Source organism: Halichoeres trimaculatus, unplaced genomic scaffold (genome assembly GCF_033239565.1).
Source record: "Halichoeres trimaculatus isolate MK-OKI-2021-1 unplaced genomic scaffold, fHalTri1.1 fHalTri1_scaffold_20, whole genome shotgun sequence".
In the NCBI taxonomy this organism is placed as follows: Eukaryota; Metazoa; Chordata; class Actinopteri; order Labriformes; family Labridae; genus Halichoeres; species Halichoeres trimaculatus.
Window position 1 is genome coordinate 5,230,678 of NW_027437198.1, and position 26,601 is coordinate 5,257,278.

A 26,601-nucleotide genomic window follows, 5' to 3' on the forward strand; every position below is an offset into this window, starting at 1 on the left:
ATGGCTTAATGATTCAGCGATTAAACCATTTTCTTTCCTGTGTGTCAGGGTTTGAATTTCACCATTAACAGAAACCAAAGGGAGAGAAAAACATTATGTTTCGTCATTACGATGACTTCTTTCTGTTTTTATGAAATAAGCTGATATTTATAGTAACTGTTGATTTGAAAAACAACAGATTCTGGTTTCTTTTATGAAAGAAATATATTTATTACACGACATGGTAAAACGGCAAACTGCATTTTTCTTAGACCGGACATTGAAATAAATGTCAGACTCTACGATAAACCACTATTTCTTTTTGATTATAAGCAGTGTTAAAGTGACTGCATTTATATTCTAATTCTATAAATATTTAATGTGTCGAAAAGCTTCATAACTGTGTTTTATGCAGGATGTCCTTCAGTACATTACCTTTGATATACCAAAGATACCTCATCTTTAAATACCAAACCAACAGGAACTCATACATTCCATTTGTAAGTAGACATAGATGATTCCTGTTTCCAGCATCTTGAAAAGAAACAAACTATATTCCCTTACTTCATGTGTAAAGTAAACAAAGCACAGTGATGTATAAAACCTTCATTCAGACTCTGATTTTTTGTGTTGTGAAGTAAAGTTTTATCTGAAATGATGGACCGGCCTGTCAAAGTTTGGTTTCTCAACATGTCAGAGTGATGTGCAGATGTGGTAAAAGGGGTGCACTTGATCTAAATGTCAACAGACTTTGATGGTGGTGACTCATTTTTGCTTTTCCATGAGTCTCAAATAAATACAAGGTTCTTGTGTTCTAATAAAGAGGATAAAAGTTCAGTAAAAACCCATCCCTTTACAGCCTCATCCTAGTATTCATGCTCTGTGGCAAAACCTACCATGTGGCCCCAGATGTCCCCAACAGTAAAAGTATGAAGACAGGGCTCCTGGAGAAAGACAGAAACGTGGGAGTGAAAAATATTTTACTTAAGTTAATATAAAATACTGTTTTTCTTTATCTATTTAAAAAAATGTGCTGAAACACTACAGGGAGGGACCAAAGGAAAATCAGACAACAAAGATTCCAGTCCAGATTAACACTTGCTATAGGTCCTTTTGGTCCTGTATGTGGCTAATGTTAATTAAGCTATAGGCTGCTGTACTAGCTACACTCTTGCTAATGTTAGCAAATGTAGCTTCTCTAAAAGTCTGGCTGTTTAAAAAACTGCCTAGTACCCTAGCAGTGCCATCTCACTTGGTTAAATGCAGTATGTAGTGGGCACATAGACTGTATAACAATGGACGCAGTCTCTGTGACATCATCGGTCTGTTTCTGAACCTGAGTTTTGAAGCAAATCATCTTGTGCCGCCATATTGGAAATGGGGTCAGCTTCAAGTCTCCACACTTAAGGCAGTAGGGCGCCAACAGTCACCTGAGCAGAGCTGTGGCTCTGAAAGGGTAAGCTTAATATCTTCTAAAGTGCTAAGTTAAAAAAAAAAAAAAAGTCATCCTTGTACAGTGTGTGTCAATAGTGAAAGTAAGGATTCAGATGGGAAACATTTGTTGTATGAGGCTGTAAACATGTTTCTTTCTGTTGTTAAATGAAACTTCTGGTACTTTATGAGCCAGCTTAAAGCTGACACAGCAGATTTTACCATTTAAAGCAAAAAAGCTAAAGAAAAAAATCTAAAGCAGCTGACATAGCTGTAGTTTTGCTCTCCAAAACAGAAACCAGATAAGCATATGACAAAAAAGACACGAAAGAACAGTCGAACTCAAGGAGCAACATCTGGTTTGGAAAAATGAAGCCTATGCAAAAGTGCTTAAAATTGCCATTCATCGAGAACCTGCATGAAGCTGGCTGCAGAAAAAACAGAAACCACGAACACACCAGGCCAAAAAAAAAAAAGGATTTTACAGCATTAAAACATATTTACAGCCTGGTTCTAAAAATGGTTTGGGTTCGCCGTCGGCACACAATGTACGGTGGGTAATTTTTTTCGAACTAGGATCTTCTGATTGTCCAGTCAGAGACACAGCTCAGCTCATGTGACTGACGGGCGCCCTATAGCTGTTAGATAGGAAGCTCAAATCCTGCGTCCTATCCAGTGTGGCTGCGTCCGCGGATTGGCTTCATTTCATTGTTCCAGGAACAGATGGTCTATGATCACACTACGTACCACATGCAAAAGCAGTGGGCAGTTTGCAGTATAGATGGTTCAGAAAACTGCCTCTGTCAGTATGGACGAAGAATGTCACCATGACCTCACTGTAATTGAGGAGCAGCTTCGAAGTTAATTTTATTTTATTAATTAATGAATCTATTACCATATATATGAAGCACATGCAAGACAAACAGAAAACTATATAAAGTGAATTTCCAAATCACGCAAGCCATACAAAGAAATAAACAGAAACAGAGCACATCAAGTTATTATTAATAAATAGCACTGGACAGATCTATACCAAAGCATATAATTAATGATGTAGCGTGCATGAGCGCATTGAGCAGCGTTAGATAGGTCATAGTACAATCATGCAGTACCCATGAAAGTAGTATGTAAAGGAAACAAAAAAACAAAAAAATCAAAACAAAATTAGAATGTAAGATGTCTGTAAGATAGAACGCATTGATGGTAATACACACAGATTTGAACTTACACGGTGCTTTGGGGTGTGGATTGAAGTTATATTCACTCAAAAGGCACACGATTGCACAAATTGTGAAAATTCCTGAGAGCTCTGGAGCTAGCCCATGAGAACCATGATAATGGAAGTGTACCCTACCATCAAGGTCTTAGAATTCCCATTAGGCTCAGAGTTCAAATTTTGTCAGCTTTTAGTAGCAGAATCAAACATGTTAAAGCTTGGAAGAAAAACTGTCTAATAATCTCATTTGATTCAACATTTCCAACAAAGCAGCTGCCTATGTAATCAATTTCCTGTCTTAATTCAAGAGCATTTTTGATTGATTTAAGAGCAGTATTTTATTGACTTCATGCTTAAGATTTCGTAATATTGTCTTGGGTGCGTTATGGGTGCGTTTGCTGCTCTTCACAAAGTGTCGCATACGGGCGGGCACTCTTTCACCTGGTTTATTACCCCCTGACCTCCAGGGCTGTAATAAATGTGATTTCTTTAATTTTTTGTCCACTGTTGAAATTCAAATATCACCCTATAAATACACCAGTGTTTTTCATTGAAATAGCTATATTGTAAGCAGTGGCGTGGCGTGGGGATTTTTTTTTGAGGAAGCCAAGTGATACAAAGCCTCTAATCTGTATGATTTTTAGGGAGTGGGTTACTTAAAAGACTATGTTGCAGTTTGTATATCGCTATTTCATGAAACAGAATGACCTGTTAGAGTGCCCAGAGAGTGCTCGTTTTGCTTACTTTGAACACGGACACACGCCCTTTAACTCTCCCACCCTTAGTCACTCATTCACACACGTACATTGTCCTCTTGACTTGGCTTAAATATCTTATTAATTTACTCAACCGCCCACTCAAACGCACAACCTGCCGCTTCATGCACACTGCTAATGTGCTAGCCTCCCTGATTTCATTCAGTGGCTTGGTGATGACGATACTGTGATTTGATTGGGTTGAGTCCAAAGACAGGGTGGCTTCCCTTGACAGTCTTGGCCAATCACAGGTGAGCAGTGTCATGACCGCAGTGTCATCTGATTGGTTAATCATTCTTTTTTTTTTTTTTTCACCAAGGGACGCCAACTCTGCTTGGCTTCCTTGCAGACAACAGTGTGCAGTATCGTATTTTCACCACTCATTCACAGCATAACATTTAGGAGGGCGCTGTTTTACACATCGTAAGATGCTCAATAAGTAGAGGAGAGAAATAAGGAAGAGATGACAGTGACGAAACACAGAAGAATTATCGAAACTGTGAAAAAGGAGCATTTTCATTAAAACACAGCTACAGTCTGAAAAAAGAGAGGAAGCATGGCTCCCCTTGGCCTCCGGGAGAAAACGCCACTGATTGTAAGATCATAGCCACATGACACAGTGCTCTTTGCGGCGTGCTGGTGGAGAAAACAATGTCACCATCATGAAGCTAGCGGGACAACTGATCGATAAAGGAAATCAGGCAAGTTTTTTTAAATTCATTTTAATAAAAACTATATTGGGCTTTGCACTGAATATTTGTTTACATACCTATCATAGACAGAGATCTGCGAGCAGAAATTTCCTCAGGGCAAGAGGAAGAACCCAAGTATGAGTGCAGGAAATCTGCGCGAGCAGCATTGCAAACAAGCACGAGGACACAGTTTGAGCATGGGCAGAGTAAATTTGAGCGCAAGAGCAGAGTTTTGAGAGATAATATCATGAAATTTAAGCATGAAATCAATAAAATACTGCTCTCAAATCAATTACAAATGCTCTTGAATTAAGACAGGAAATTAATTCCATAGCCCCCATCTGTGAGCTCCACAGTGTGTCTTTAAGAGGAATGGATGATGTCACAGAGACTACACTAATGTTTTGTGCAGTCTGCGCATACGGTGCCTTTCACTCCATGACAACCATACTGTTGGTGCCACAACCTCATCCAGCTTTTCCCGCTCCTGTACTTATGCCCTCAGCTCCCATCATATCTCCTTGTCACTGTCGGAAAATCTCCCTGTGTCGCTCCCGTCTCTTCCTCAGTCGCACTGACACTACTTTTCCCTCTCGCCACTTCCACGCAGAGCGACCACATGTGGAGTCTGAGGCCTGCCTGTGCCGTGGCCTTTAATTATGAGAGCTGTCAGCTCACTCAGAAAGCCCCCTCTTTCCTCTCCAGGCTCAGAATTAGCAGCAGAGCTCCTCTCTTTCATGCTCACTGTCCTTTATGGAAGAAAGGAAAAAAACATCTGCTCTGGTGGAACCAAAAAAGGAGCCCACTTAGGATCTAAAAACCTCAAAGGCCTGCAGTCTATTTCGCATCTTTTTTATGATGCATGGCCAAAATGTTCGTCAAGTTGATTAAAACTGAACTTTGTTAGTGGAAACGTCAGTGGTTTGTGACGGACAAAGTGTCAACATGCTAGTCTGTGAATTTGCACGCAAACACAGCCAGAACAGATCTCCCCTCTCTCTTTATACACCTCTTATTGTCGGCAATGTTTCACTCCCACCCCCCTCTTTTTCAGACCCCTGGCAGAAGTTTCCAGTGGCTCTTGCTGAAATTGAAATTTGCTTGGCTCACTTCATCAGCGCCAACTTTTATTACTCTGTATTAGCCGTCACAGTGATTGTCGCCTTTTCACCGTACCGGCCCAGCAGCAGGCATCAAAGATAACTGATTTCCCATTCTGCCATCTGGGAAAGAAGTCAGACCCGGCGTTGGCAGCACCAGCCCAGTCGTTAGGTTCCATTAAATCAGCAGGAGGTGCGGCACAATCTACAGTTGTCACATAAGACTTGTAATGACGTGAGAAATCAATTTGAGGTGAGCAAAAGGGAAAGTGGAGCAATAATTGAGAGTGCATACCTATAGAGTGAGACACTGATACATATTTCACTGTACAATAAAACGATCCAGTGTAGCTTTATTTAATGAACGATAATGTCACCCAACTCTGTGATTTAACCAAGTTACAGCATGTTCCTCTGCATGAGCTCATGAGCAGGAAACCTCCACTTGTAGCCACAACATGTATCCATGGACACCAGCATTCAGTCATGTTTAATGACTGTCATCAAGACGAAGAGGCATGACAATCACCAGAATGAACTCACTGATAAGAAACACAGCACACCTATGTTTTTCATGAATCTACTTTTTCTGCACTGCTATAGAAGTGTAATATCTAATCTTCTTTAGGATTAAGAAGACGAAAATGAATCCTTAGCTCAGGAGTGTAGATATAATGCAGTTCCTAGAATGTCCACTTAGGGCTGGCTCCAAAAACCAATACTCCCCAAATAGAATAGAACAGAATAGAATAGAACTGTATTGTCATTGCAACAAGTACAACAAAATTGAAGTCACAGCAGCAATCAAAAAAAACAAAAGCAAGAAAGTGTATAGAAAGTGCAAAAAAGTCCACAAGAAAATAGATGACGACAGCCAGCAGTCTGTTCAGTCTCTGTCTCCTGGATCCTGTCTGCCAACAGCAGGCGAAGCTCCTCCAATGTGGCGCCGGCGTCCGATGTCAGCTCCGTCAGCCACGTCCGTGAACAGCACGATGCCACTATGCCCTCTGGCACCCCCTCTGCTGCTGGGCTAGCACGGCTAGCTCGTCCATCCCACCGGAGATAGATCCCACGTTCCCAACAACGATGGATGGAAGGACAGGCCCACGTCGTCACCTCCCAGCTCACACCTGAGAACCAGCACCTCGTCCTCACCTCCTTCTCCTCACCTTGAGGGAAATCATCAAACCTTACACCAGTTAGCATTGACATGCTACAGGCTGCTAACAGCGAATTTCACATGTAAACAATGCAGCCATGGTAAGTAGTAAAAATATCACTGAAAACACAAAAAGTTTGGTGTCCATGACCAACAATGAACCATACAAAGTAATGATCCACTCCAAATACAAAGATGATGAAAAAGAGAATAAAAATTACAAGAAACGGACAAAGAAGAGAGAGCTGCTGCAGGAGGCAGCCATAGCCAACAGGGGCCTAGCAACGAGATATAGAAATACTGCAACTGATAACTAGAAATATTGTTCACATAGTGATGCAAGCATGAAATTTGGCAAAAATGGTCTCCAAAGGTCACTCTTTTAAAGAAAGACGTCAGACACTTGAAAATTCAAGATGGCGCCATTTCCCAGATAGAGGCCATTTCTATCAAATACTGATTACTGCACTTGTTGAAATGGTGATGTAGGCAAAAATGCTCTTTAAGGGCCCCTAAGGGTGGAAAGACGCAATGGCCAATGAAAAATTTAATTAGTTAAATTAAATCAAATTAGATTAAATTAAGATTAAAGGCAAACAAAGGACCATTTGGATAGGTCAAGTGCAAGGAGTTAGTCAAAACAATCAATAACAACAACAACAACAACAACAACAACAACAAAACTTCTTGGTGTGGTGATCTGTGTTTCATTAGTGTGGACTTTCCCTGGTCTAAACCAAACCAAACTAAACTTATGTGGTCGAAAGTATTTAAAAAAAATGAAGCCTCCCCCCTCGTCTGTTTTTTAAAATACTTTCATCCACACACAGCGGGCAAATCTGCTGATAAGCGCAGCTCAAGGCATGCCAGACCCATATTTGGCAGTGTTTTCGGAATGTAAAACCCGTACCAGCCAATCAGAATGAGCCTCTTTCATTCAACTGATTGAGAACCAAAAACTCTGTTTACTCTGTTTTTACTTTGTTTCTTGTTTTTCTTTTTACCAAGCAACGCCAACTCTGCTTGGCCTCCCCGCGGATAACGGTGTGCAGTATCTTATTTTCACCAATCATTCGCCACATAACATTTAGGAGGGCGCTGTTTTACACATCGTAAAATGCTCAATATGTAGAGGGGAGAAATAAGGAAGAGATGACAGTGACGAAACACAGAAGAATTATCTAAACTGTTAAAAGAAGTATTTTCATTAAATCACAGCTACAGTCTGAAAAAAAAAGGAAGCATGGCTTCCCTTGGCCTCTGGGAAAAAACCCACTGCTACCTACTTTCGTCACCTGCTCACCTGTGGCTCATCAGGCTCATCGGGGGAAGCATTTAAGCCCTGCTGACTGAGAAAGGAGTCTGATGCCAGAGTATTCCCACTGCTACCATGGTACATCAGCTGACTTTCCTGTGGGTGAGTATTTTGCAAGTTTCTAGTTTTGTGTAACTGGGTCCCAGTTTAACTATTGGTCACCAGACTGTATCACTTGGCCTACAGTTTTGATAATTTCTGGTCTTTGGTCTAGTTTCTGGTTTCTGGTCAAGTGACCCACGAACATTCCTAATGCCAATTTTCTTGCTCTGTTTCCACCAAGCGGTTCAGTTCAGTTTGTCTCGGTACGGCATGCATTTTGTGGCGTTTCCATGGACTAATCCCAGGACATAATCCCCAAATAACTGAGCCGTACTGTCCCACTTTTTGGGATCCATTGGGGTGCCAGACATACCAAATCATCACCAGAGGGTGGCGCTACAACACTGCAGACCATTGATTGGTCGAAAGAATCATCACTCACTATCTGACAGCAAAAAAAAAAAAAAACACGAATAAAATTTTGTTTACTGTGTTGTATTTTCCTACTTCATTAGCTTTATTTTTGTGGTACACTGTCACGCTGCTATGGTGTCACGCTATTATGTAACTGATGTGGCTATTGGCATCTGGTAGCAACACACCGGCTTCAAAGAGGGGCACGGTTGGCTGTCGAAACGCAAACAGGATCAAGCTTTACCCATCCAACCCACACCACCTGTACTGATCCATACCGGACCACTCGGTGGGAACAAGGCTTATCTGTGCTGATTTTACTGTCCATCATTTTTTATAAGCAAACAGTAACGTTAGCCAGGAAGTGATTGATGCTGAAGTTGACTGGTTCCCTACAGTAGTCATTTTCTCGACAACAATTGCTCAAAAAAAGGAAAGGCAATGAAAAACAGATCTGTCTAACTCTTATCCTTCTTTTTCACAGAGTAAGTAATCTGTTTATCTTCGCCTGACATGCAACTCTTAAAGATTTTGGACCAGAGTTTAATGCCTGACATCTATTCCTGCCATCACATGAGTAAAAAGAAAATCACCCAATGTGGATTGAGTTACCAACCACAGTGACTATTTGAGATTAGGCGTGATGAGGGGTGTATATATTTTTGCGGTCACTCTTGTTTGGGAATAATGGGCACATGGCAGACTAATCAGAAACACTCAGAGGGTGGGATGAGCCTCTCTGACGGCTGCTGTGTTGATGGAAGAGGAGGGTGAACTTCCACACGGCAGATAAATGGACAGATTAGTGTGTAAGAGTGGTTTCCCTTTGAATAAAGACTGTTCACACTAAGGACTCCACACATTTCCCAACCCGACCACAGTCCTTCGATTCAAGGAAGAAATGGTTGGGGATTTTCTTCCTTCTGTGTGGTTTCGGCCTCACAGCATCTTGTTAAATCGTGACTCCAGCTTTAATTGATGAGAGAGTAATTTGGGTTGAAGGGGTTTGAAAACAGCCATGTTAGCTCAACTTAAATTGGGGGACTTTTTGGGGATACGAGTTTGAGAACTTTGACAATAAGATTTTATATCTTGTTTTTCTGGACACGTTTCAGTGCTTCCATTCATTCATCGAAGCCTACAAAACACCAGCTCTGCTCAGCTTATTGTGCCTTGATTGGGAAAATCCAACTTTATGGAGGAGCTTGATGAGGTATGAAATGAGGTGCTGATGCCAAATGGATGGAAATGAAACCACTTTCTCAAAATAAAATCTTCCAGAAACATCCATCTCTTTTGTAAGTTTACGCACGTCTGTATTGGCAACACATGTTGAAACCAAATGCTGCATTTAGCTGTTAAACCTACAGAACAATATGCTCCATGGTACACTTAGTGCCCTGCTTTACACCTGCGTCTTCAAACAAAATGTTAACACAGTGCATGCAGTCAGTCTTTCTGAAAGAAACAGGCTTGCACCTGGCCTTCATGCACAATTTCTTTCCATTTTCCAAAGATCTGGCTCATTATTCGAAGAGAATGGGTTACAGCCCTTGAGTTTGGCTAATAAAAGTTGCAAAATAGGTTCTTTATATGCACCGTAGTGTTATAAATCTCCACCCGCCCTCGCGTTGATCACATAAGTGACTGATTACTAAATGCACTGTAACTGTTTATGTGCACAACCTGTCAGTGATTTGGTGAAAATGGAATCGAAAGAAAGTAGACTTAAACACACGTGCACACACACACACACACACACACCATACAATCACATACAGTAGCCCTCTTTGCCTTTCCAAAAATGACAATCATTGACTTCCCAGGCCATGTGGGTGGATGTCTTTTAGATCTGATATGTCATATACATCCTCTCTGACTCAGTCCTTCCTATGGCTGTTCGTGTTGGTGGTTTCTCTCTAAGAATGGCTGCACGACAGCGGTGTCTGCAGCACGCAAAGCCAGGCTTCACAAATGGCCTTTTTCAGAGCACACACACACACACGCACACATTGCCAAACTGTAAATCATTTTCACATGTTGGACCCTGCAATAATTTCACATCAATGGCTGGTGTTTTAATCTGCCAAAGAGTGGGCTTTTCAAATTCCAGAAGTCATAAGTAGACTTTAGTTGTTTTTCTCCTCATAAGTGACTTTAACTGACAAGCGCTCCTCACAAACAGACTATCGTGGGCTTAGTTCACCGCATTTTTCATCAAGATCCAAACAAACAACTCTTTACATGTTGTAGCTCGTGTACATTTTCAGGATGTTTTCCGTGTGAATTTGAAAGATTTGACGTTTTAACCTCCTGAAAGACTGATTGCTCTGCCCTTAACCCACAGATGAACTGATTGTCATTAGCAGATGTTTTTACATGTCACTACACAAATGGTCCTGTTACAGTAGGTGTTGAACAACACCTTCTTATCTGTACCCCCTCTTTCACACTGAGATTTTTGCTTACAATTTTGCATACAATGTAATCATGAAAGATGATGGAAATTAACATTTTATGTCGCTTTTTGCTTAATTTTATGTACAGTGGTCAACAAGTGGGGAAACAGTGACAGGCCTCTTTTTTTTTCTATTAGGGGGAATGAGCTTCAATCAGAGAAAACATAACACAGTCAAAAACTAATCCAGAAGTGCAAATGTACAGCAATCAAAAATAATACAAACTGAAACATTTATATGAACTAGACATGCACCGATGGATTGGTACAGACTTCCTTTATTTTGGGTGATCAATGATCGGCTCATCCTTACATATGAAACTGATCTTATAAACCTCTGGGAAGGTCTGACAGCCAGCCATTGTTGATTTTTGCTCTGAGACCTAAAATTCGGGACACTTTATTGGTTAAGTTAAAACATAAAGATTGTATTGTTTCTCAGATATTGTTCAATGATTGGAACATTGAAGGAATATGCTGTCAGTTATAAAAAATAAAAAATATAAATCGGTATCAGCAGGTCAAGCTTTTCAAAGATCGGTGATGGGGTAGAAAATTGTGATTGGTGGACCCCTAGTATGAACAGCAAATGTAAAAAAGTCAATATAATAGAAAAGAGAAAAAAAAATAAGATTTAACCAAATAAAATAAAATAAAAATTTTAAATACAGCCCAGATAATTATCTGAAAGACTTGCATGGAGTCAAATCTATAAATGCAGACAGTCTGGAAAATTAGGATAAATGTAAAGTTACACTAACTCAATGATAGGAGCAGGTATTAGACAGACCAAGGGCTAATCCCAATTGTTTTTCTTTTCCCTGCCCCTTCATCTAACCCCTAATTTCCACCGTACACGCCCTTGAAACATACTGCCCAGGCGCAAGAAATATGCTTCAGGTCCATTTTCTGCGCGGCCGCTTCCAAACCTCATTAATTTACTGTCGTTAAGAAAGCACTAGACAGGAAGTCACCGTGTGAAGTACCCGGAAGATTCCAAATAAAACAATGCACAAAGTCTCGAACGTAAATTTCCCCAATATGTTATAAATACCTCACATCTGGAGGCACGCTGCGCTGCGCGTGTGGTGGAACTTAGGGGTAAGACTTTGCCCTCTGTTTTGAGGGCCAAAGGAAGGGGGTGAAAACACGTACCTCAAACAAGATGCCACTCAATTCCCACTACATCATCACCCCTAGACACTTGACGGCTGTGTCATAGCCAGAGCGACTGTCATTCACTTCCAAAACGAACATATTTTTACAAAGTGATGATAAACTGATGTCAGATTAGGGCGACAAACCCACATCAAACAGACTTCAATACCATGTACTACATTGCACGAGTGATGAGACAGCTAAGTTATGAAAAGGGAACATTAAGCTAACATTACAGTATTCAGAAGCTATATTATGTAGCTTCTGAGTACTGTAACGTTAGCTTTTCATAGCTTATGTATGCAGCTCCTGAATTCAGCTTAGCTGTCTGATCCTTCATGAATTACAATTCATTGTAGTGAAGTCTGTTTGTCGTGAATTTGTCAGGTCTGACACATAGACAGTATAAAACATGGACGAAGTCTCGCCGATGTCACCCGTCTGTTTCTGAAACTGAAAATGAAGCACATCGGCTATAGCGGCCATATTGGTAGTGGCAGGGGCTTCGCCTACAGCCATAGGGCACCGACCATCACGTGACCCTGAGCTGTGCCTCTTATTGGGGGAGCTCGTGATCTAAACATCCACTGAACGGCCACGTTAGAAAAGAATTCACCTCCTGTACAGTGGGTGCTGGTACTAAAACAAGCGACTCTGACAGGAGATGTTTTTTTGAACCAGGCTGTAAATAGATTTATTTCTGCTTTGAAAATGGCTTTTTTATGTTTGGTGTGTATGTGACTTCCGCTTCCTGAGCCAGCCTCAAGCTAACACCCCAGAAACAGCAGATATTAGCACTTCCGCATTGTCTCATAGTCTCAGACCGGAGGTTACCGCTTGGTCTGACATCAGTGTAGATATTATTAGCTGTAGCTGTAGCTTTAGCAGTGTTAGGTAGATTGTGTTTGTAAAATACAACCAATAGTTCAAAACGTGGCTAATGTTTACACGAAGTAGCAAAGGGTTGGATATTTGATAAAAAATACATTGACATCATGGGAAATTGTTTCATACCCCTTGGTTTCAAGTGAGGTCCTGGTTTGTCTTCCTTTTAAGGGCTGTGGAGCCCTTTCCCAGCACTTCCTCATTTTATGGAGAATTAGGCCACCACTCTATTAGAGGTACACGCACAAAACCAAGGGCTAAGGAGTAGAATTGGGATTGGCCCTAACCCTCCACTATCACAAAAAGAGTCCATATACACTACTTTCACAATCAACATTAGCTCAACTAATGACTAAAACTACACAGATGACTCTAAATTGGTCAAACAAGCAGAAAGCAGCTTGAAGAATTAGTGAGTAAATGCACTTCAGACCCTGAACCTATCTGTCTGGTTTAGACCCTCTAGGAATGACAGAGTGGCTCTGTGTTGCCTTGAGGACCATTTCCCTCGTATAGTGGGGCCTTTGAGCTCATTCACCATTAGTTTTTACTACAACTAGGTTGGTTTGAACCAAGGTTATATTAGTTAACTAAAATGAAACTAAAAACGAAAACTAAAATTTAAAATACATTGCAGTTAACTCAAAGTAATAAAAACTAGAAAAGAAAACAAAAACGATGAGTAAACTAAAACTATATCTTGTGTTCACAAAACTAACTGAAACTAACCAAAATTAAAGACAAAATGTCCTTAGTTATAGTTTTTGACAATATTAATAGCCTTTAGGATTTAAATTAATCTGACACATTTTCCCAACCAACTTTACAGCAGTTTTCGGCAGTTGTCAGGGCCGTACGGCACCGTCACAGCGACGTACTGGGACGTGCTTGTTTACTGCACTGACTGGCTGTGCGCTGTGCTGCAACGAAACGTAGAGGAGCAATGAATCAGAGCATCTGTAATAGTTTAACTTCATGTGAGTCTAACTTTATTGTTACAGAGTCCAAGTTTCTAATTATTAAAGCTCATTTTATATTGTTTCATATAATTTATGTTTTTATTATTTTTATTTTATTCATGTTAACATTGTCTTATATAATTTATGTTTATATTCTTATATTAAGTTTATATTATTTTCTTGTGATGAAGGCAGCAGCCAACAGTTCAGTATCAGCATTAACTGAGCAGTGAGCACTATGTTGAACTGGAAAATAAACTGTTACAAAATATTTACTCTGACCTTTTTGAATCCTGCACCTGGTTAATAAGGTATGAAAAAAGTAAAACTAAACTGAAACTAAGCCTTGTTGCAAAAATTAAAACTAAATAAAAACTAGAATGCCCGCTCCAAAACTAATTAAAACTAAACTATAATGGAAAAAAAAATGTCAAAACTAACTAATGACAAACCAAAAACTATTTTAACCTTGGTTTGAACACTTAACCACAAGCCACAGAGTACTTTTTCTGGGTTTTGTTAATTTGCATCAGGTACCACACAAACAAGCAACACTTTTAACAATGCACAGATTAAGTTTTGAAACTTGGAATGGTTCTTCCTCATGGTTCTTTCAAACATATCACAATATGAAACTTTGCAAAATTAAAACTGTATGGGCTGCCTGTGAATTTTAAATCTATGAACAAATTGTTTAAACACATCAATAATGACCTCTGTCACAGAAAAATGACAAAATAAACCTGCAGTGAGTTTATCTTTTTCGTTGCCTTATCATGAGGAAGAAAACACATTTTTTAAGGAATTCCCTCAAATCTTTGCTTTTGTATGCACCACTGGTTGATTTCACACTTGATGCCATTTTCAGAGTGTGTCAGATCTAAAGCCTGCAGTCTCCACGTAATACCCTCTCCCTGGAAAGTCTCAACCTTCCCAGACTCCTGCTCGATGACAACATACAGCTTCTCGTGTTGAATACTAAACCAGAGCTGAGCGTGATTCTTTGAAGCTTTTGTTTAAAACCTGTGAGAGTGTAATACCTGCAGCCACACGGGGACAATGAACAGCGTGATTCATATCTCATAAAAGGACAACACCTGTGAGCCCATAACACACTGTCTGCACTGCTGGTTGAAAAAAAAAAAAAAAGGAGGCCATGACTGTATTTCCCAGATCCAAAATCTAATTGAATCTGTCACAACTGTTCTGATGATGGACACGTATTACCCTGTAGCCCCCTGAGGGCCCGGGGTTTGGATCCTGTGAGTCTGGGAGATAACGTGCCTTCAGGTGTAGGAAGATGATGTGCACAGACTCAAGTTACAGCAGATTGGTGGGGACAGGTTGATGGAAGCTCTGATTGATCCTGAAAACAGAGAAGCCTGTGGGAGAAATGTAACTGAACCTGCAACAGATGTTAAACAGTCCCGGAAGAATGGGGTTCTGGGGAAAGTAGACAGTCTGAAAGTCAAAATTACACTGAATGAACAGAAATACCTCAGATTTATTAAAAAGACTGAAGATAGAGGGCCTTTTGGGCTGTTTGGCTGAGGTGGCAACAGAGTTCAGTGTCAGGCATAACCAATATCTATCCAGCAATCAGAAGGCACCAAACTCTGTGACAAAATATTAAAGATGTTTATGTTCTTTTCTAGCAACAAATGAGCAATTAAAAGAAGTTTTTTTTACTTTATAAAAAAGTGGATGATATTTGGTGCTAAGTTGTTTGTTTGCTTCAATACTGGCTCTCAAAACAAAATCTTTCCTAACAGTTTGTGACCCAACAATAGCAGATTTGAAACTGCTAAATGTTGCCACATTGTGGTGTTTTTAGGTCAGACTGGGTAAAGGTTGTAACATGAGGAAGAGTTGTAATACCACCAATTCCACCAATCAGGGATGAGATAGGAGTCATATGATCATTTCAATATTTACCCACTTCCACCCTGATCACACATAGTGGCTGTTTCCCAAGGCCCAGGTACCTTGCCTTGCCTTGCCTTTGAAGGCAGTGCCTCCGAAGCCACTTCCTTCCAATCCAAGGCAAGTGTCCTGCCTCTGCTCAGAAGGAGTTGCTAATGGAACAGCCTGCAAAGGCATATTTTACCATCAGATACCTGTCACAAATGTATATGTATTTGGAGTTACATTTACCACGTGCCTTCGCTGGAGCGTCTCTCCCTGGTGCTTCTTTTCCTTCCGTTTTTTTCCTTTTTTGTAGATTCACGCGTTGCATGTCGGGTATTTATAGCCATAACAAGGCAGCGAAGGATACACCTGTGTATCCTTGGTCAATTAGCCACATGCTAACCAAACGGAGGACATATGCTTCCGGAGGACATGAACTTTGGAACAGCACTTGGGCAGCAACTGATGATGTGGATGCCTGCCCACGCCCACATCAGACCAAGGCAAGGTAGCTGGGCTTTGGGAAACAGCCATATTAACTGTCAGGGCTGGAAACAGGTGCATGCAAATTCTATCCTGAAATAAAAACTGATTTTGAGGTAAGAAAGTAAATCTTTTGACTAAGACTATATTTTGTTTAATACTTACGATATTCCAGATAAAACCATCAGACTTTCAAAATCAATTGTAATTTCTCAAAATTAATGCATTTTTCCCATGCTAATCTCAATCCACTGTGCTAATACAGCTAGCTTAACACTGGCTGACAGGGGTGGGGATGGTTGTAACACATCTTCAAAAAGTGATATAACCATCCCCTAAGGTACAACCAAAAACATTTTCTTGATTTTAATCATGTTAAATAACACCTATGCAATGGAAAAGAAAGACTGACACAGGGGTGCCTGCAGATGTTTTTTTAAAATAGCATCTGATGAAGTCACAAAGAACGATATGTCAGTCAGTCAGATCGCTCTGTTTTTTGTGTTACAACCTACCCCGGTAGTGGAGATGGTTGTAACAAAGGACCACCATGTATTTGACAACACCTGGTGAGGTCTGTGATAGTCTTGCAGAATTGATTTGAATTGGTGCCATTTGTAGTAAACAAATGTGAGTACTTTGTATTAAAGTTTGAGAACTCTGGCTCAAAAATTCAGTGAGTTGGAGGTGTTGAATCAAAAAGTGTTACAACCATACCCGGTCTCCCCCACCTGTTTTTTTTTTTTTTTTACAAAATAAATAAATAAATGAACTGAAAAATAATGCAACTAATTAAAAAAAAATAAAATAGCAACAACAAATTAGATTGGTACTGGCCCCAGTCCTTCTAGAGTGCTTGCCATTTTTGTTGAGGTGTTTTTCCATAGAGACCTGTCATAAGACAACACATAGGCACCTAATAACCTGTGGACTTGTTATCATAATAGCCCCGCCCTCTCAGATTTCTGCTTAATTTCTTCACACCTATTAGTATTATTATTTTTCTTATATTAATTTATATTAATAAATATATATTTATATTAATAATTAATTTTCTTATAATTGAGTCAATTTTTGGATCCACTTTTCATAACTTTTAAAACAAGAGACAGGAGCGGTGGGTGATTAAATAATTTTTTTATCCATGTGTTTGACAGATCCAGAGTACATTCACACTACTGAGATCAATCAATGCAACCCAACACTTCATTGCAAACTTATTATTTACTGTGCAGGAGTGCAGGTCAGACTAAAATGCATGTGGAAAATGGTCCCTACAGCACAGCACTGACACCTGCTGGTCCACTCATATATTAAAAACATTTGGTAGCAAAGATCAGGCTTTACAGTAGTGATTCTGAGTCTGTGTGGATTTATCTTTCATATTTCCAGTCTGTTTTATTTTACTAATGATCCTGTTTGTCCACTTTGAAGCTCATGGTGACGACGTCCTCGATCCCAGCCTGCAGCTCATCGTGCTCCTGCACGGCAGAGACTCCTTTAGGGGTCCCAGTCAGAATGAGATCCCCTTCCTCTAAGGTGATAAAGTCGCTGATGTAGCTGATGAGATACGGGATGGAGAAAATCATCTGAGAGGTGCAGCCGCTCTGTTTGAGTTGATCGTTGACTTTCAGCCACAGCTTGACACTCCCAGGATCAGGAATACGCTCCTTAGGGATGAACTCACTGACAGGACAAGAGGTGTTGAAAGCTTTAGCCAGGGTCCAGGGCAGACCCTTTGACTTGCACTCATCCTGGACGTCCCGGGCTGTCATATCCAAGCACAAAGCGTAGCCCGCAACATGCTCCATGGCTGCAGACTGAGGGATGGCTGTGCCCCCTTTCCCAATGACTACTCCCAGCTCCACTTCATGGTGCAGGTTGCTGGAGTACAGGGGCACCAGGATTGGGGAGCCCTCTCTGACATAGGCTGAAGGTGGCTTCAAAAACAGAACAGGCTCCGTTGGAATGGCGTTTTTCAACTCTTTTGCGTGGTCGGCGTAGTTTCTACCAACGCAGATTATCTTTCTTCCCCATTCCCAAAATCGTGAGATGTTTCGCGTTGACATTGTGCAGAAATGGGGGAGTTCCAGCCGCTCTGAAGCGGTCGGCTGCAGCTGAAGCAAACTTTGACCGACCGTCAACGAAGTCTAAACATTAACCTACGGCAAGCTGGATGGGACAAACGGAGGGCGAAACTTTTAAATTCATGCTTCTAAATCGACCTGCGTTAGATATTTGCACAGTTAAAACGTAAAACAACACTCAATTAGTAGTTCATACTGTGTTTTAGTATTTATTATGTTCTAGAAGGCAGATAAAATTGTATGTTTAGATGATTTAGATTGATCTGATCCTCCGCATTTGATTGGTCGTGTCTTGGAGGTGAAAGGTGAAGAGGGGGCGGAGGCGGAACTGTAACACAACCAAACTTTTCTGGTTTATACCCACGAATGTGATGATAAGGCTGCTGTTGTTATGTTATTCAAGTCACTAGTGGGGAGTGCCTGCACTCTACTTGGAGCTGCTACAGCCTTCAAATACGGTACGTGCACACAGTTCTTTAGCACGCAAACATCAAACTGACACCTTTGCTAGTAAAGCCGAGCGAAGATGTAAACGGGACATTTTATTTTCTTGTGCTGGAGTCTTGGGAGCAGAGCTGTCATACACACAGTTAAATGTGAGGAGCGTCTGCACCTTCTTACATAATCTCCTCCATGACATTCTAGAAACATCACTGCTGTAGCAGCTAAGTGTCAGTTATGAGTTATCTTTTAAGTTAGCATTGAAGCTAACATTGTTTATTTTATGTACGAGTCGTATTAGCATGCAGGTATCTGACAGTACATGTTCAGTAATTTGTCAACCTTATTCATTGTTTAATTAATACAATATGTTCAATATCCTTTATAAAAACGTATTTGTAATCAAAGATAATAATACGTGTCATTATCACTGTACTAACACGTGTTTCTGTAAACGCTCTTACACGATGTTTAGCTAAAGTTTTGTTGCAGTTTTGCTGCCACATTTCTACATCCTCATTCAAGGGCGTATTTAGTGGTTTGGGAGCCCAAGGCAAACCCAGTTAATGGGGCCCTTCATGTCCTTGTAACTCATCTTCCTCAGAGCTAGACTGGCCTTCCCTGGGTCCACTGTCTCTTTCCCAAAATCAAGGCATGAGACAGTGCTAATCTTGTACATGGTAACTTAACGCAACTAAATGCATTTCCTCAAGTTCTGTACTTTAGTGAAATATTTTATGGTCAATTGACAGCTTATTTGTCCCACAGTGGGGAATTTACAGAGTAACAGCAACAAACAAGAAAGTATGAAGTGAAAAACATTACAATAGGTAAATATTGAAAAAAACATATTTAGAAAAGAAAAAATATGTAAATATCAAGCACAACATAAAACTGGAAAAAAATCTACTGAAAGAGGTGATATTTACAGTTACCATACTTTTTGGTACTATTATTTTAAAGTTAATGTATTTTTATTTGACCCCCTGTCCAGTGAGTTATGTATCCAAAAAAGAGATTTTGTACAAAAATGTTTATCATCAACACAAAAAGTTTGATTTTGAGAAAATTATCCTGTTTCCTGGGCTAGATAAAGTCTTATATATTTATCTCAGATCTCAGAGCAGCATTGTTTTTATTTCCGACTTGGTTAAAAATAAGAAAAAAATGGGGAAAAAAGTGTTTTTTACCACTTTCTTCCTGAATCAAATTTTCAGATGTGTTGTAACATGGAATAGCCCATTGAATAAGAAGGGGGGGAGAGTACCCAAAACCAACATTAAAGATTAAGCCTTTTGATGTATTTTGAAGCATGTGAAGTAAGATTTAGAAAAAAGAAATGCTTTCAATTGAAGAGAACTTCATAAATCAGTTTTTAAGAGATGCTTTGGGAGCCCCTGGGAATCTTGGGGCCCCAAGCAACTGCCTGTGTTTGCCTAATTGTAGCTACGCCCCTGTCCTCATTAGGTATATGTCCTTATTCCTCCCTTTTGGCTGCAACAACCAGTTTTTCCTCCCAAACACACCTATCTCTTCTTAACTTGCTGAAAAATACCTCAAACTTCCTGGTGCTGGTTGCACAAGATAAAGATTAATTCATAGTTGTCAATGGTAAAATGGGGCCTACTGCAGATGACTAAGTGTCTGGTTTTGCTGTAAAAGGAAGTTCTTTCAGCCCCACTGTTCACAACCAGTTTGGTTTTTCTGTAAAGTCTTATCAGATAAACATTTGTTATCAGTGTGTGCTTTACCAATAAAACTGCATTGATTAATGGGAATGGTTACTACTGTTCGACCAGAGTTATCACAAGAGCAAAGGCATTTCTTCACTGATAAACAAAGCCTGTCCCCTTATAACCCTGTCTGACATTTCTCTCTGTCAAACATTGACTCCTGTCTTGTAGCACCCATTGAAGTCAAGGCCCAAGCAGCGGCTCTCCTTCACAGCGCAGTGAGGAAATCTTTGCTGGTAGAACAAGCAAATATGAAGGTCGAACTTCTCCCAGCACTCTCTGACAACTACATGTACCTTCTGATTGATGTGGACTCCAAAGAGGCAGCTATTGTCGACCCCGTGGAACCTGTAAAGGTGTGCAAATTATGATTTAACTTTCAATCAATCCTCATATTTTTCAGTGTACAAAATGGATGGACACTTTTTAAAAAAATATTTCCTCTTTCCTTGATGCTGTTATAAATTAAAGAATCTGTTTAATTTATTTTTTTAAGTTATCATTATTGTGATTCTTTTTCTTGGATAGGTTTTAATCTTTTCAAGGTATAATATCAGAATTAAGATTTTTCTTTTTCTTTCTGGAAATGTAAATAATAAAATTGTATTTGTAAACACCTGACCACAGGTTATATGTATTGCTCTGTGTAATGTGTCTATACATGAAAATTATACAGTTTTCTTTTGCTCTTTAACATCTTCAGTCAGAACAGAAAGGACAGAGAATGCATTTGGACAGAGCCAAAATGGGGCATATTCTGCACTTTTGCCTGATTAATGAAGTGAATTATCCCTTTAAGCGATGATGATAGTTATTTTTTTTATTGACCACTGGTCCCTCTCTGTCTTCAAACAGGTTATTGAAGCTGTCAGGAAACATGGTGTTAAACTCACAACAGTCTTGACTACTCATCACCACTGGTAAGCTACAAGCTAGTTCACCATCTGGTTTGATTGAAATGTTAAATATTAAAGGGGACATATCATGCTGATCCCTGATTTAATACTTACATATAATATAATACATTTGAAAACAAGACCTTACACCCCCTGAATTTTCAAAAAATGAGATATTGTATTTTTTCTGATATCCTAGAACGAGATTTGATGCCTCTGAAAATAGGTCATTGCCAGTTGGCCGCGAGATTTCGACCATTGTGATGACACGAGGATCCTTTCTTTTTATTGGAGTAATCTGATAAAGCAGCTCCTCCTCTGTGATGTCAGTTAGTCACACAACCGCCACCGAGGGATACACCCACCAAGAGCCGAGTATAAATAAAGCTCCCTACTAGCTTTGGCAAACTTGACTGAGTGCTGGATGCAGGGACTCTGCTCTGCTGAGCAGCTTGGCTTTACATAATATAATAATAATAATGTTTATTTATATAGCACCTTTCACAGAGAAAACTCACAAAGTGCTTCACAGAATTAAAACATCAGTCGTTTCCACAAACAACAAATAGAAAACCACAGAGAAAAACACAGATTCATAAAAGATCATGATCAGCAAATTATTCAACATGGTCAAGGAACGCTTGCCTGAACAGGTGGGTTCTAAGTTGCTTTTTGAAATTAGCAATGGATGTAGCAGGGTCTGGGGGGAGCGTTCCACCATCTAGGTGCAACAGACTCAAAGGCTCGGTCTCCCCGGGTCTTAAAACTAGTATGGGGAACTATTAAAAGTTTGTGACCTGCAGACCTGAGTGACCTGCCAGGAACATACACCTGAAGCAGCTCACACAAATACTCAGGAGCCTGACCCCGTAGAGCTCTAAAAGTTAAAACCAGCACCTTAAACTGGATCCTGAATCTTACTGGAAGCCAGTGTAGGGATGCCAGTACAGGGGTAATGTGACAATTTTTTGATTTTTTTGTCAGAAGCCTTGCAGCAGCATTCTGAATAATCTGGAGACGATCAATAGAAGATTTGTTCATGCACAGAAAGAGAGCGTTACAATAGTCCAGGCGTGATGACACAAAGGCATGAATTATCATTTCTAGTTCTGTATAAGAAACAATGGATCTCAGTTTTGAGATATTCCTCAGATGGAAAAAAACATGTGCGGGTCAAGGCCAGAATGTGTTTATCAAAGAGCATGGCCTGGTCAAAAATAACACCAAGATTTTTCAGGTTAGAGCAGACATTAGATTCCAAAGAACCAATACGCTTTGCAATCTTACCGGCAGTACCTTCAGGAGCGACAATCAAGACCTCAGTTTTGGAAGCATTAAGTTGAAGGAAATTATTGCTTAACCAGTCATTGATTGCGAACAGACAGTCATGCAGTATGTTAAGGTTGTCATTACTGTCTGGATTAAAAGAATAATACAACTGAACATCGTCTGCATACATGTGATAAGAAATGCTATTAAACCTATTGATAATAGTGCTGAGAGGGAGCATATACAAAGAAAACAGAATTGGGCCCAATACTGATCCTTGAGGCACACCACATGACAAAGGGACTGAATCAGAGGTATAAGGACCAGCAGCAACAGAGAAATTTCTACCACTGAGGTAGGAGACAAACCAGTTAAGAGCGTTGCCGGAAATACCTACATGGTCACGGAGCCTATTTAGCAAGATTTGATGGTCAACAGTATCAAACGCTGCACTAAGGTCAAGCAGAATTACAATAGTGGACTTGCCAGTGTCGGAGGCCATCATGATGTCATTGGACACTCTAAGAAGTGCAGTTTCTGTGGAGTGCATCTGCCGATAACCTGATTGAAATTTGTCAAGGATGTTATGTCTATGTAACACAGGGACTAGTTGGTTGGCAACCACCTTTTCAAGGATCTTCGATAAGAAAGGCAACTTGGAGATAGGCCTGAAGTTGCTCATTACTGAAGGATCCAGGTTCGTTTTTTTTTAGAAGAGGCTGGACAACTGCTTGTTTAAAATAGGAGGGAAAGCAGCCAGACACAAGGGAAGTATTGATAATATGAAGCAGGGGAGGACCAATGGAGGTAGCTACTTTTTTCAATAGCGATGTGGGTAAAACGTCTAACGGGCTGGAAGAGGATTTAGTTTTGCTGATGAGCTCAGTTAGATCCTGTAAGGAGATAGGTGCAAAACTGTCCAGTATAGGCTGACGTTTGGGACAGACTGGGGGAGGGTCAGAAGAGGGGATGATACTGGCTCTGACACTGGCCACTTTTTCAACAAAAAATGATAAAAAATTGTTACAGTCTGAGACTGAGGAGGCAGATACAACAGAGGTCTGAGGAGTCAAAAGATTGTTTATAGTATCAAAGATAATTTTAGGATTTCTCTTATTGGAGGAGATAAGATCAGAGAAATAAGCTGCACGAGCGGCTTTGACCATGGAATTGTACTCTGTTAAAAGTTCTTTAAAACGAACACGATGGACTTGGAGCTTAGAGGACTTCCATAGGCGTTCAACACTCCGCCATTTACGTCTCTTTGAACGAATGTCATCATTGATCCAGGGGCTTGAGTTGACAGAACATGGTGAATTAGTAGTTAAAACACTGTAGTTTTAGCAGACGTCGTAATACTTGTGAGACTGTGATATTTGCATGCTTGGTCTGACATACACTGTGAACCTGGACCACAATAATGCTGCGGTAATAACATAGTGACGAACTGACGGTAGAGGCGATCTTTAGACTACAGTTTCAGCATGATGGATAAAACAGAGAAAAGTGAAGGAGCAGGATGGATCCCTGTTATAGAAATAGTTTATTGGTGAAGTCTGCCTATATTTCCACGTATAAACTATACATGTTACAGTACCGCTTTGACTCACCACACTGAAGCGTTCTGAGATGATCTGTGTCCAGGTGGATTTTCTTCCTCCTGAGCTGCAGAACCGTCCGGGTCTGACTCGGGGTCCAATACAAAAGGATGTATCCTACACTCTGCCATTTTATTAGTGCTATCAATGCCTTACGGTTAAGTTTTGGCAAACAGCAAACTCGCTCAGTCTGCCCCATCCATTATAGTGATTTTGTAAATACTGCCATGCTGCAACCCCCCCCCCCCCCCCCCCCCCCCCCGGCTCTACCCCCTCCGCCCCTCTGATAGAACTGACCAATCAGAGCACAAAGGGCTGTGATGTTGCGAGGTTACTGGAGGTCATTCTCCAAACGGAGCGTTTCAACGAGATCTTCAGAATGGCCTAAAATGAGGATATTAAGAACGCTATTGTGGGGCAATGAAGGAACTAAATGACTTGTACTGAGGGCAGAAATGCTTTACAGGCATCCTAGTCTGGCATAGTGAAAAGGAGAAACAAGCATGATATGTCCCCTTTAAAGGTATTGATCATACACTAATCTTCTCCTCGTTACAGGGATCATGCTGGTGGAAATGAGAAGATGGTGAAGCTAATGCCAGGACTGCGGGTTTACGGAGGAGATGATAGAGTTCCTGCTCTTACAAAGAAAGTTTCTCATTCCAATAACTTCAAGGTTAGATTTAGCAGCTTTCATCTTCTTAAACCAACTGTTGCCCGTCAGTAACTGACTCACTGATGTCATCCTTTTTCAGATTGGATCACTTAATGTCAAATGTCTTTTCACACCATGTCACACAACTGGTCACATCTGCTATTATGTGACCAAAGAAAAGAGCACCGAGCCACCGGCTGTTTTCACAGGTATGTCTCATTGGGAAAGTATCACTTAGCAAGCACGTACACTGGAGGCTTTTAAGCTCTCTGGATCTGTTTATCTAGATCAACAAGTCCTAAATACTTGTTATCAATGTGTAGCCCTAATGACTGATTTTTTATGCAGGAGACACACTGTTTGTGGCCGGCTGTGGTAAATTCTTCGAGGGTACCGCAGAGCAGATGTACAGAGCCTTGATAGAAATTCTGGGCCGCCTACCGCCTGAAACGGTAGTTATCTCGATTCAACTCCATTTGTCATTGAAGTGTATAAATTAAGAGTTTAAAAGACCGACAGGCATCTATGTCTTATTGTTTTAGCGAGTTTATTGTGGTCATGAGTACACAGTCAGCAATCTGAAGTTTGCTCGTCACGTGGAACCAGACAACGAGGTCATTCAGGAGAAGCTAGCATGGGCAAAGGTATCTGACCGGCCAGTAATTTTCCTTAATCAGCTGATTAAATATCTTGTCCTGTCTGGATAATATCTTTTGTGTTTGTATTTTCCAGGAGAAGTGCAGCAATGGAGAGCCCACCATCCCATCCACTTTGGCAGATGAATTCACGTTCAACCCCTTTATGAGAGTAAAGTATGTAGAGTTAGACAAATGTTGCATTTAGGCAACTTTGGTTCATGTTCACTTCAAATCTAAGCACACATGTGTTTATGTTTGTTTCAGAGAGAAGTCTGTGCAGGACCATGTGAAGCAGACAGACCCCAATGAGACCATGAGAAGTCTCCGGAAAGAAAAAGACGGCTTCCGTGTGCCCAAGGAGTGATGTCTAGTCCACTTGTTCTAACTCCTTCTTAAAATCTGCTTACGATACTGCAATTGGAATAAAGTAAACCTTAGAAAACAACAGCAATTCATCTTCAAAACCACTTGAATAGATCCATTTCAACCAATCTCAGTTAAGCATATTTAATTATCATAACCAGCTTTGATACAGCTATTAGCTCTTTTGCCATGATTTCAATTTCATCTGTTTGTCTAAACAGTGTTGTTGTGATCGTCTGAAGGAATATTTGGCCATTGTTTGGACGCTTCAACTGGGAAATGTGTTTGTGTTTATGTAAATAGGAGTTTTAAAGTCTGTTTAGTTTCATGTTGTAATATATTGACAAAAATTTTCAAGAAGCGTTCAGGTTACAAAAAAAATCGTCAGGGAGCCGATGGTAAAAGAATGTCTGAATGTGTGTAAAATTCCTGTAAATTGATAAAGTAATTTCTTTAAAGGTTTGAATCTCTGTTTTCACTTGTGAAATCTTTTAATGTATGCATGAAAGCCATCACTTTGGACAGTTTTTGTAATGTTAACTTTAATGGAAATGATTTGATTTCACCGTTCTTTCAAAAAGCACTCTGTGCATAAAGCAATATGTACCTACCAGTGTGTAAGCATTAAATGTGAGCCACTTTAAATGTTTTTTTCACGTAAAGCCCAACCTTTTGAATCATCTGCATGATCCTGCCTTTGAAGAAGCAACAAGCATGTATTTTAAGTGAGTAAAAATAAAAGTCATGTACTTATAACGGAGTATATGCACAAAAAGTAAAGGCACTAGTGACAATGGTCCCAAGTGTTGTTCCTATTATATTCAGAATATTATTAATTATTCTGTTTTTAAAATCAAATGATTATTCCTACAAATCTAATTACCACATATAAACGGCAAACTCTAGAAACTCACACTGTCATAAAATTGTTTTATTATAAAAGTAAAAAAATATATACTTTTTATTT

At 40.1% G+C, this 26,601-nt stretch overlaps 2 protein-coding genes across 2 annotated transcripts; one reads left to right on the forward strand and one right to left on the reverse strand.

Moving 5' to 3' along the window:
* Positions 1-17,077: 17,077 nt before the first annotated feature.
* On the reverse strand, positions 17,078-18,110 carry fahd1 (fumarylacetoacetate hydrolase domain containing 1). Its single transcript, XM_074695910.1, has one exon. The coding sequence runs from the start codon at positions 18,021-18,023 to the stop codon at positions 17,361-17,363; it is 663 nt and encodes a 220-aa protein (XP_074552011.1). The 5' UTR covers positions 18,024-18,110; the 3' UTR covers positions 17,078-17,360.
* Positions 18,111-18,335: 225 nt separating this feature from the next.
* Positions 18,336-26,421, forward strand: LOC141809087 (hydroxyacylglutathione hydrolase, mitochondrial-like). The gene is made up of 9 exons (XM_074695908.1): positions 18,336-18,499; positions 20,387-20,571; positions 21,071-21,135; positions 24,537-24,654; positions 24,734-24,842; positions 24,982-25,085; positions 25,176-25,277; positions 25,366-25,445; positions 25,536-26,421. The coding sequence occupies exons 1-9, from the start codon at positions 18,433-18,435 to the stop codon at positions 25,633-25,635; spliced, it is 930 nt and encodes a 309-aa protein (XP_074552009.1). The 5' UTR covers positions 18,336-18,432; the 3' UTR covers positions 25,636-26,421.
* The last annotated feature ends 180 nt before the right edge of the window (positions 26,422-26,601 follow it).

Excerpts from the sequence above, each read along its gene's own strand:
- LOC141809087 (XM_074695908.1), top strand. The coding sequence starts at position 18,433 with ATGTTATTCAAGTCACTAGTGGGGAGTGCCTGCACTCTACTTGGAGCT. Across the intron at positions 24,655-24,733 it reads CTCATTCCAATAACTTCAAG|ATTGGATCACTTAATGTCAA; the intron begins GTTAGATTTAGC and ends ATCCTTTTTCAG. Across the intron at positions 25,446-25,535 it reads AACCCCTTTATGAGAGTAAA|AGAGAAGTCTGTGCAGGACC; the intron begins GTATGTAGAGTT and ends TGTTTGTTTCAG.
- fahd1 (XM_074695910.1), bottom strand. The coding sequence starts at position 18,023 with ATGTCAACGCGAAACATCTCACGATTTTGGGAATGGGGAAGAAAGATA.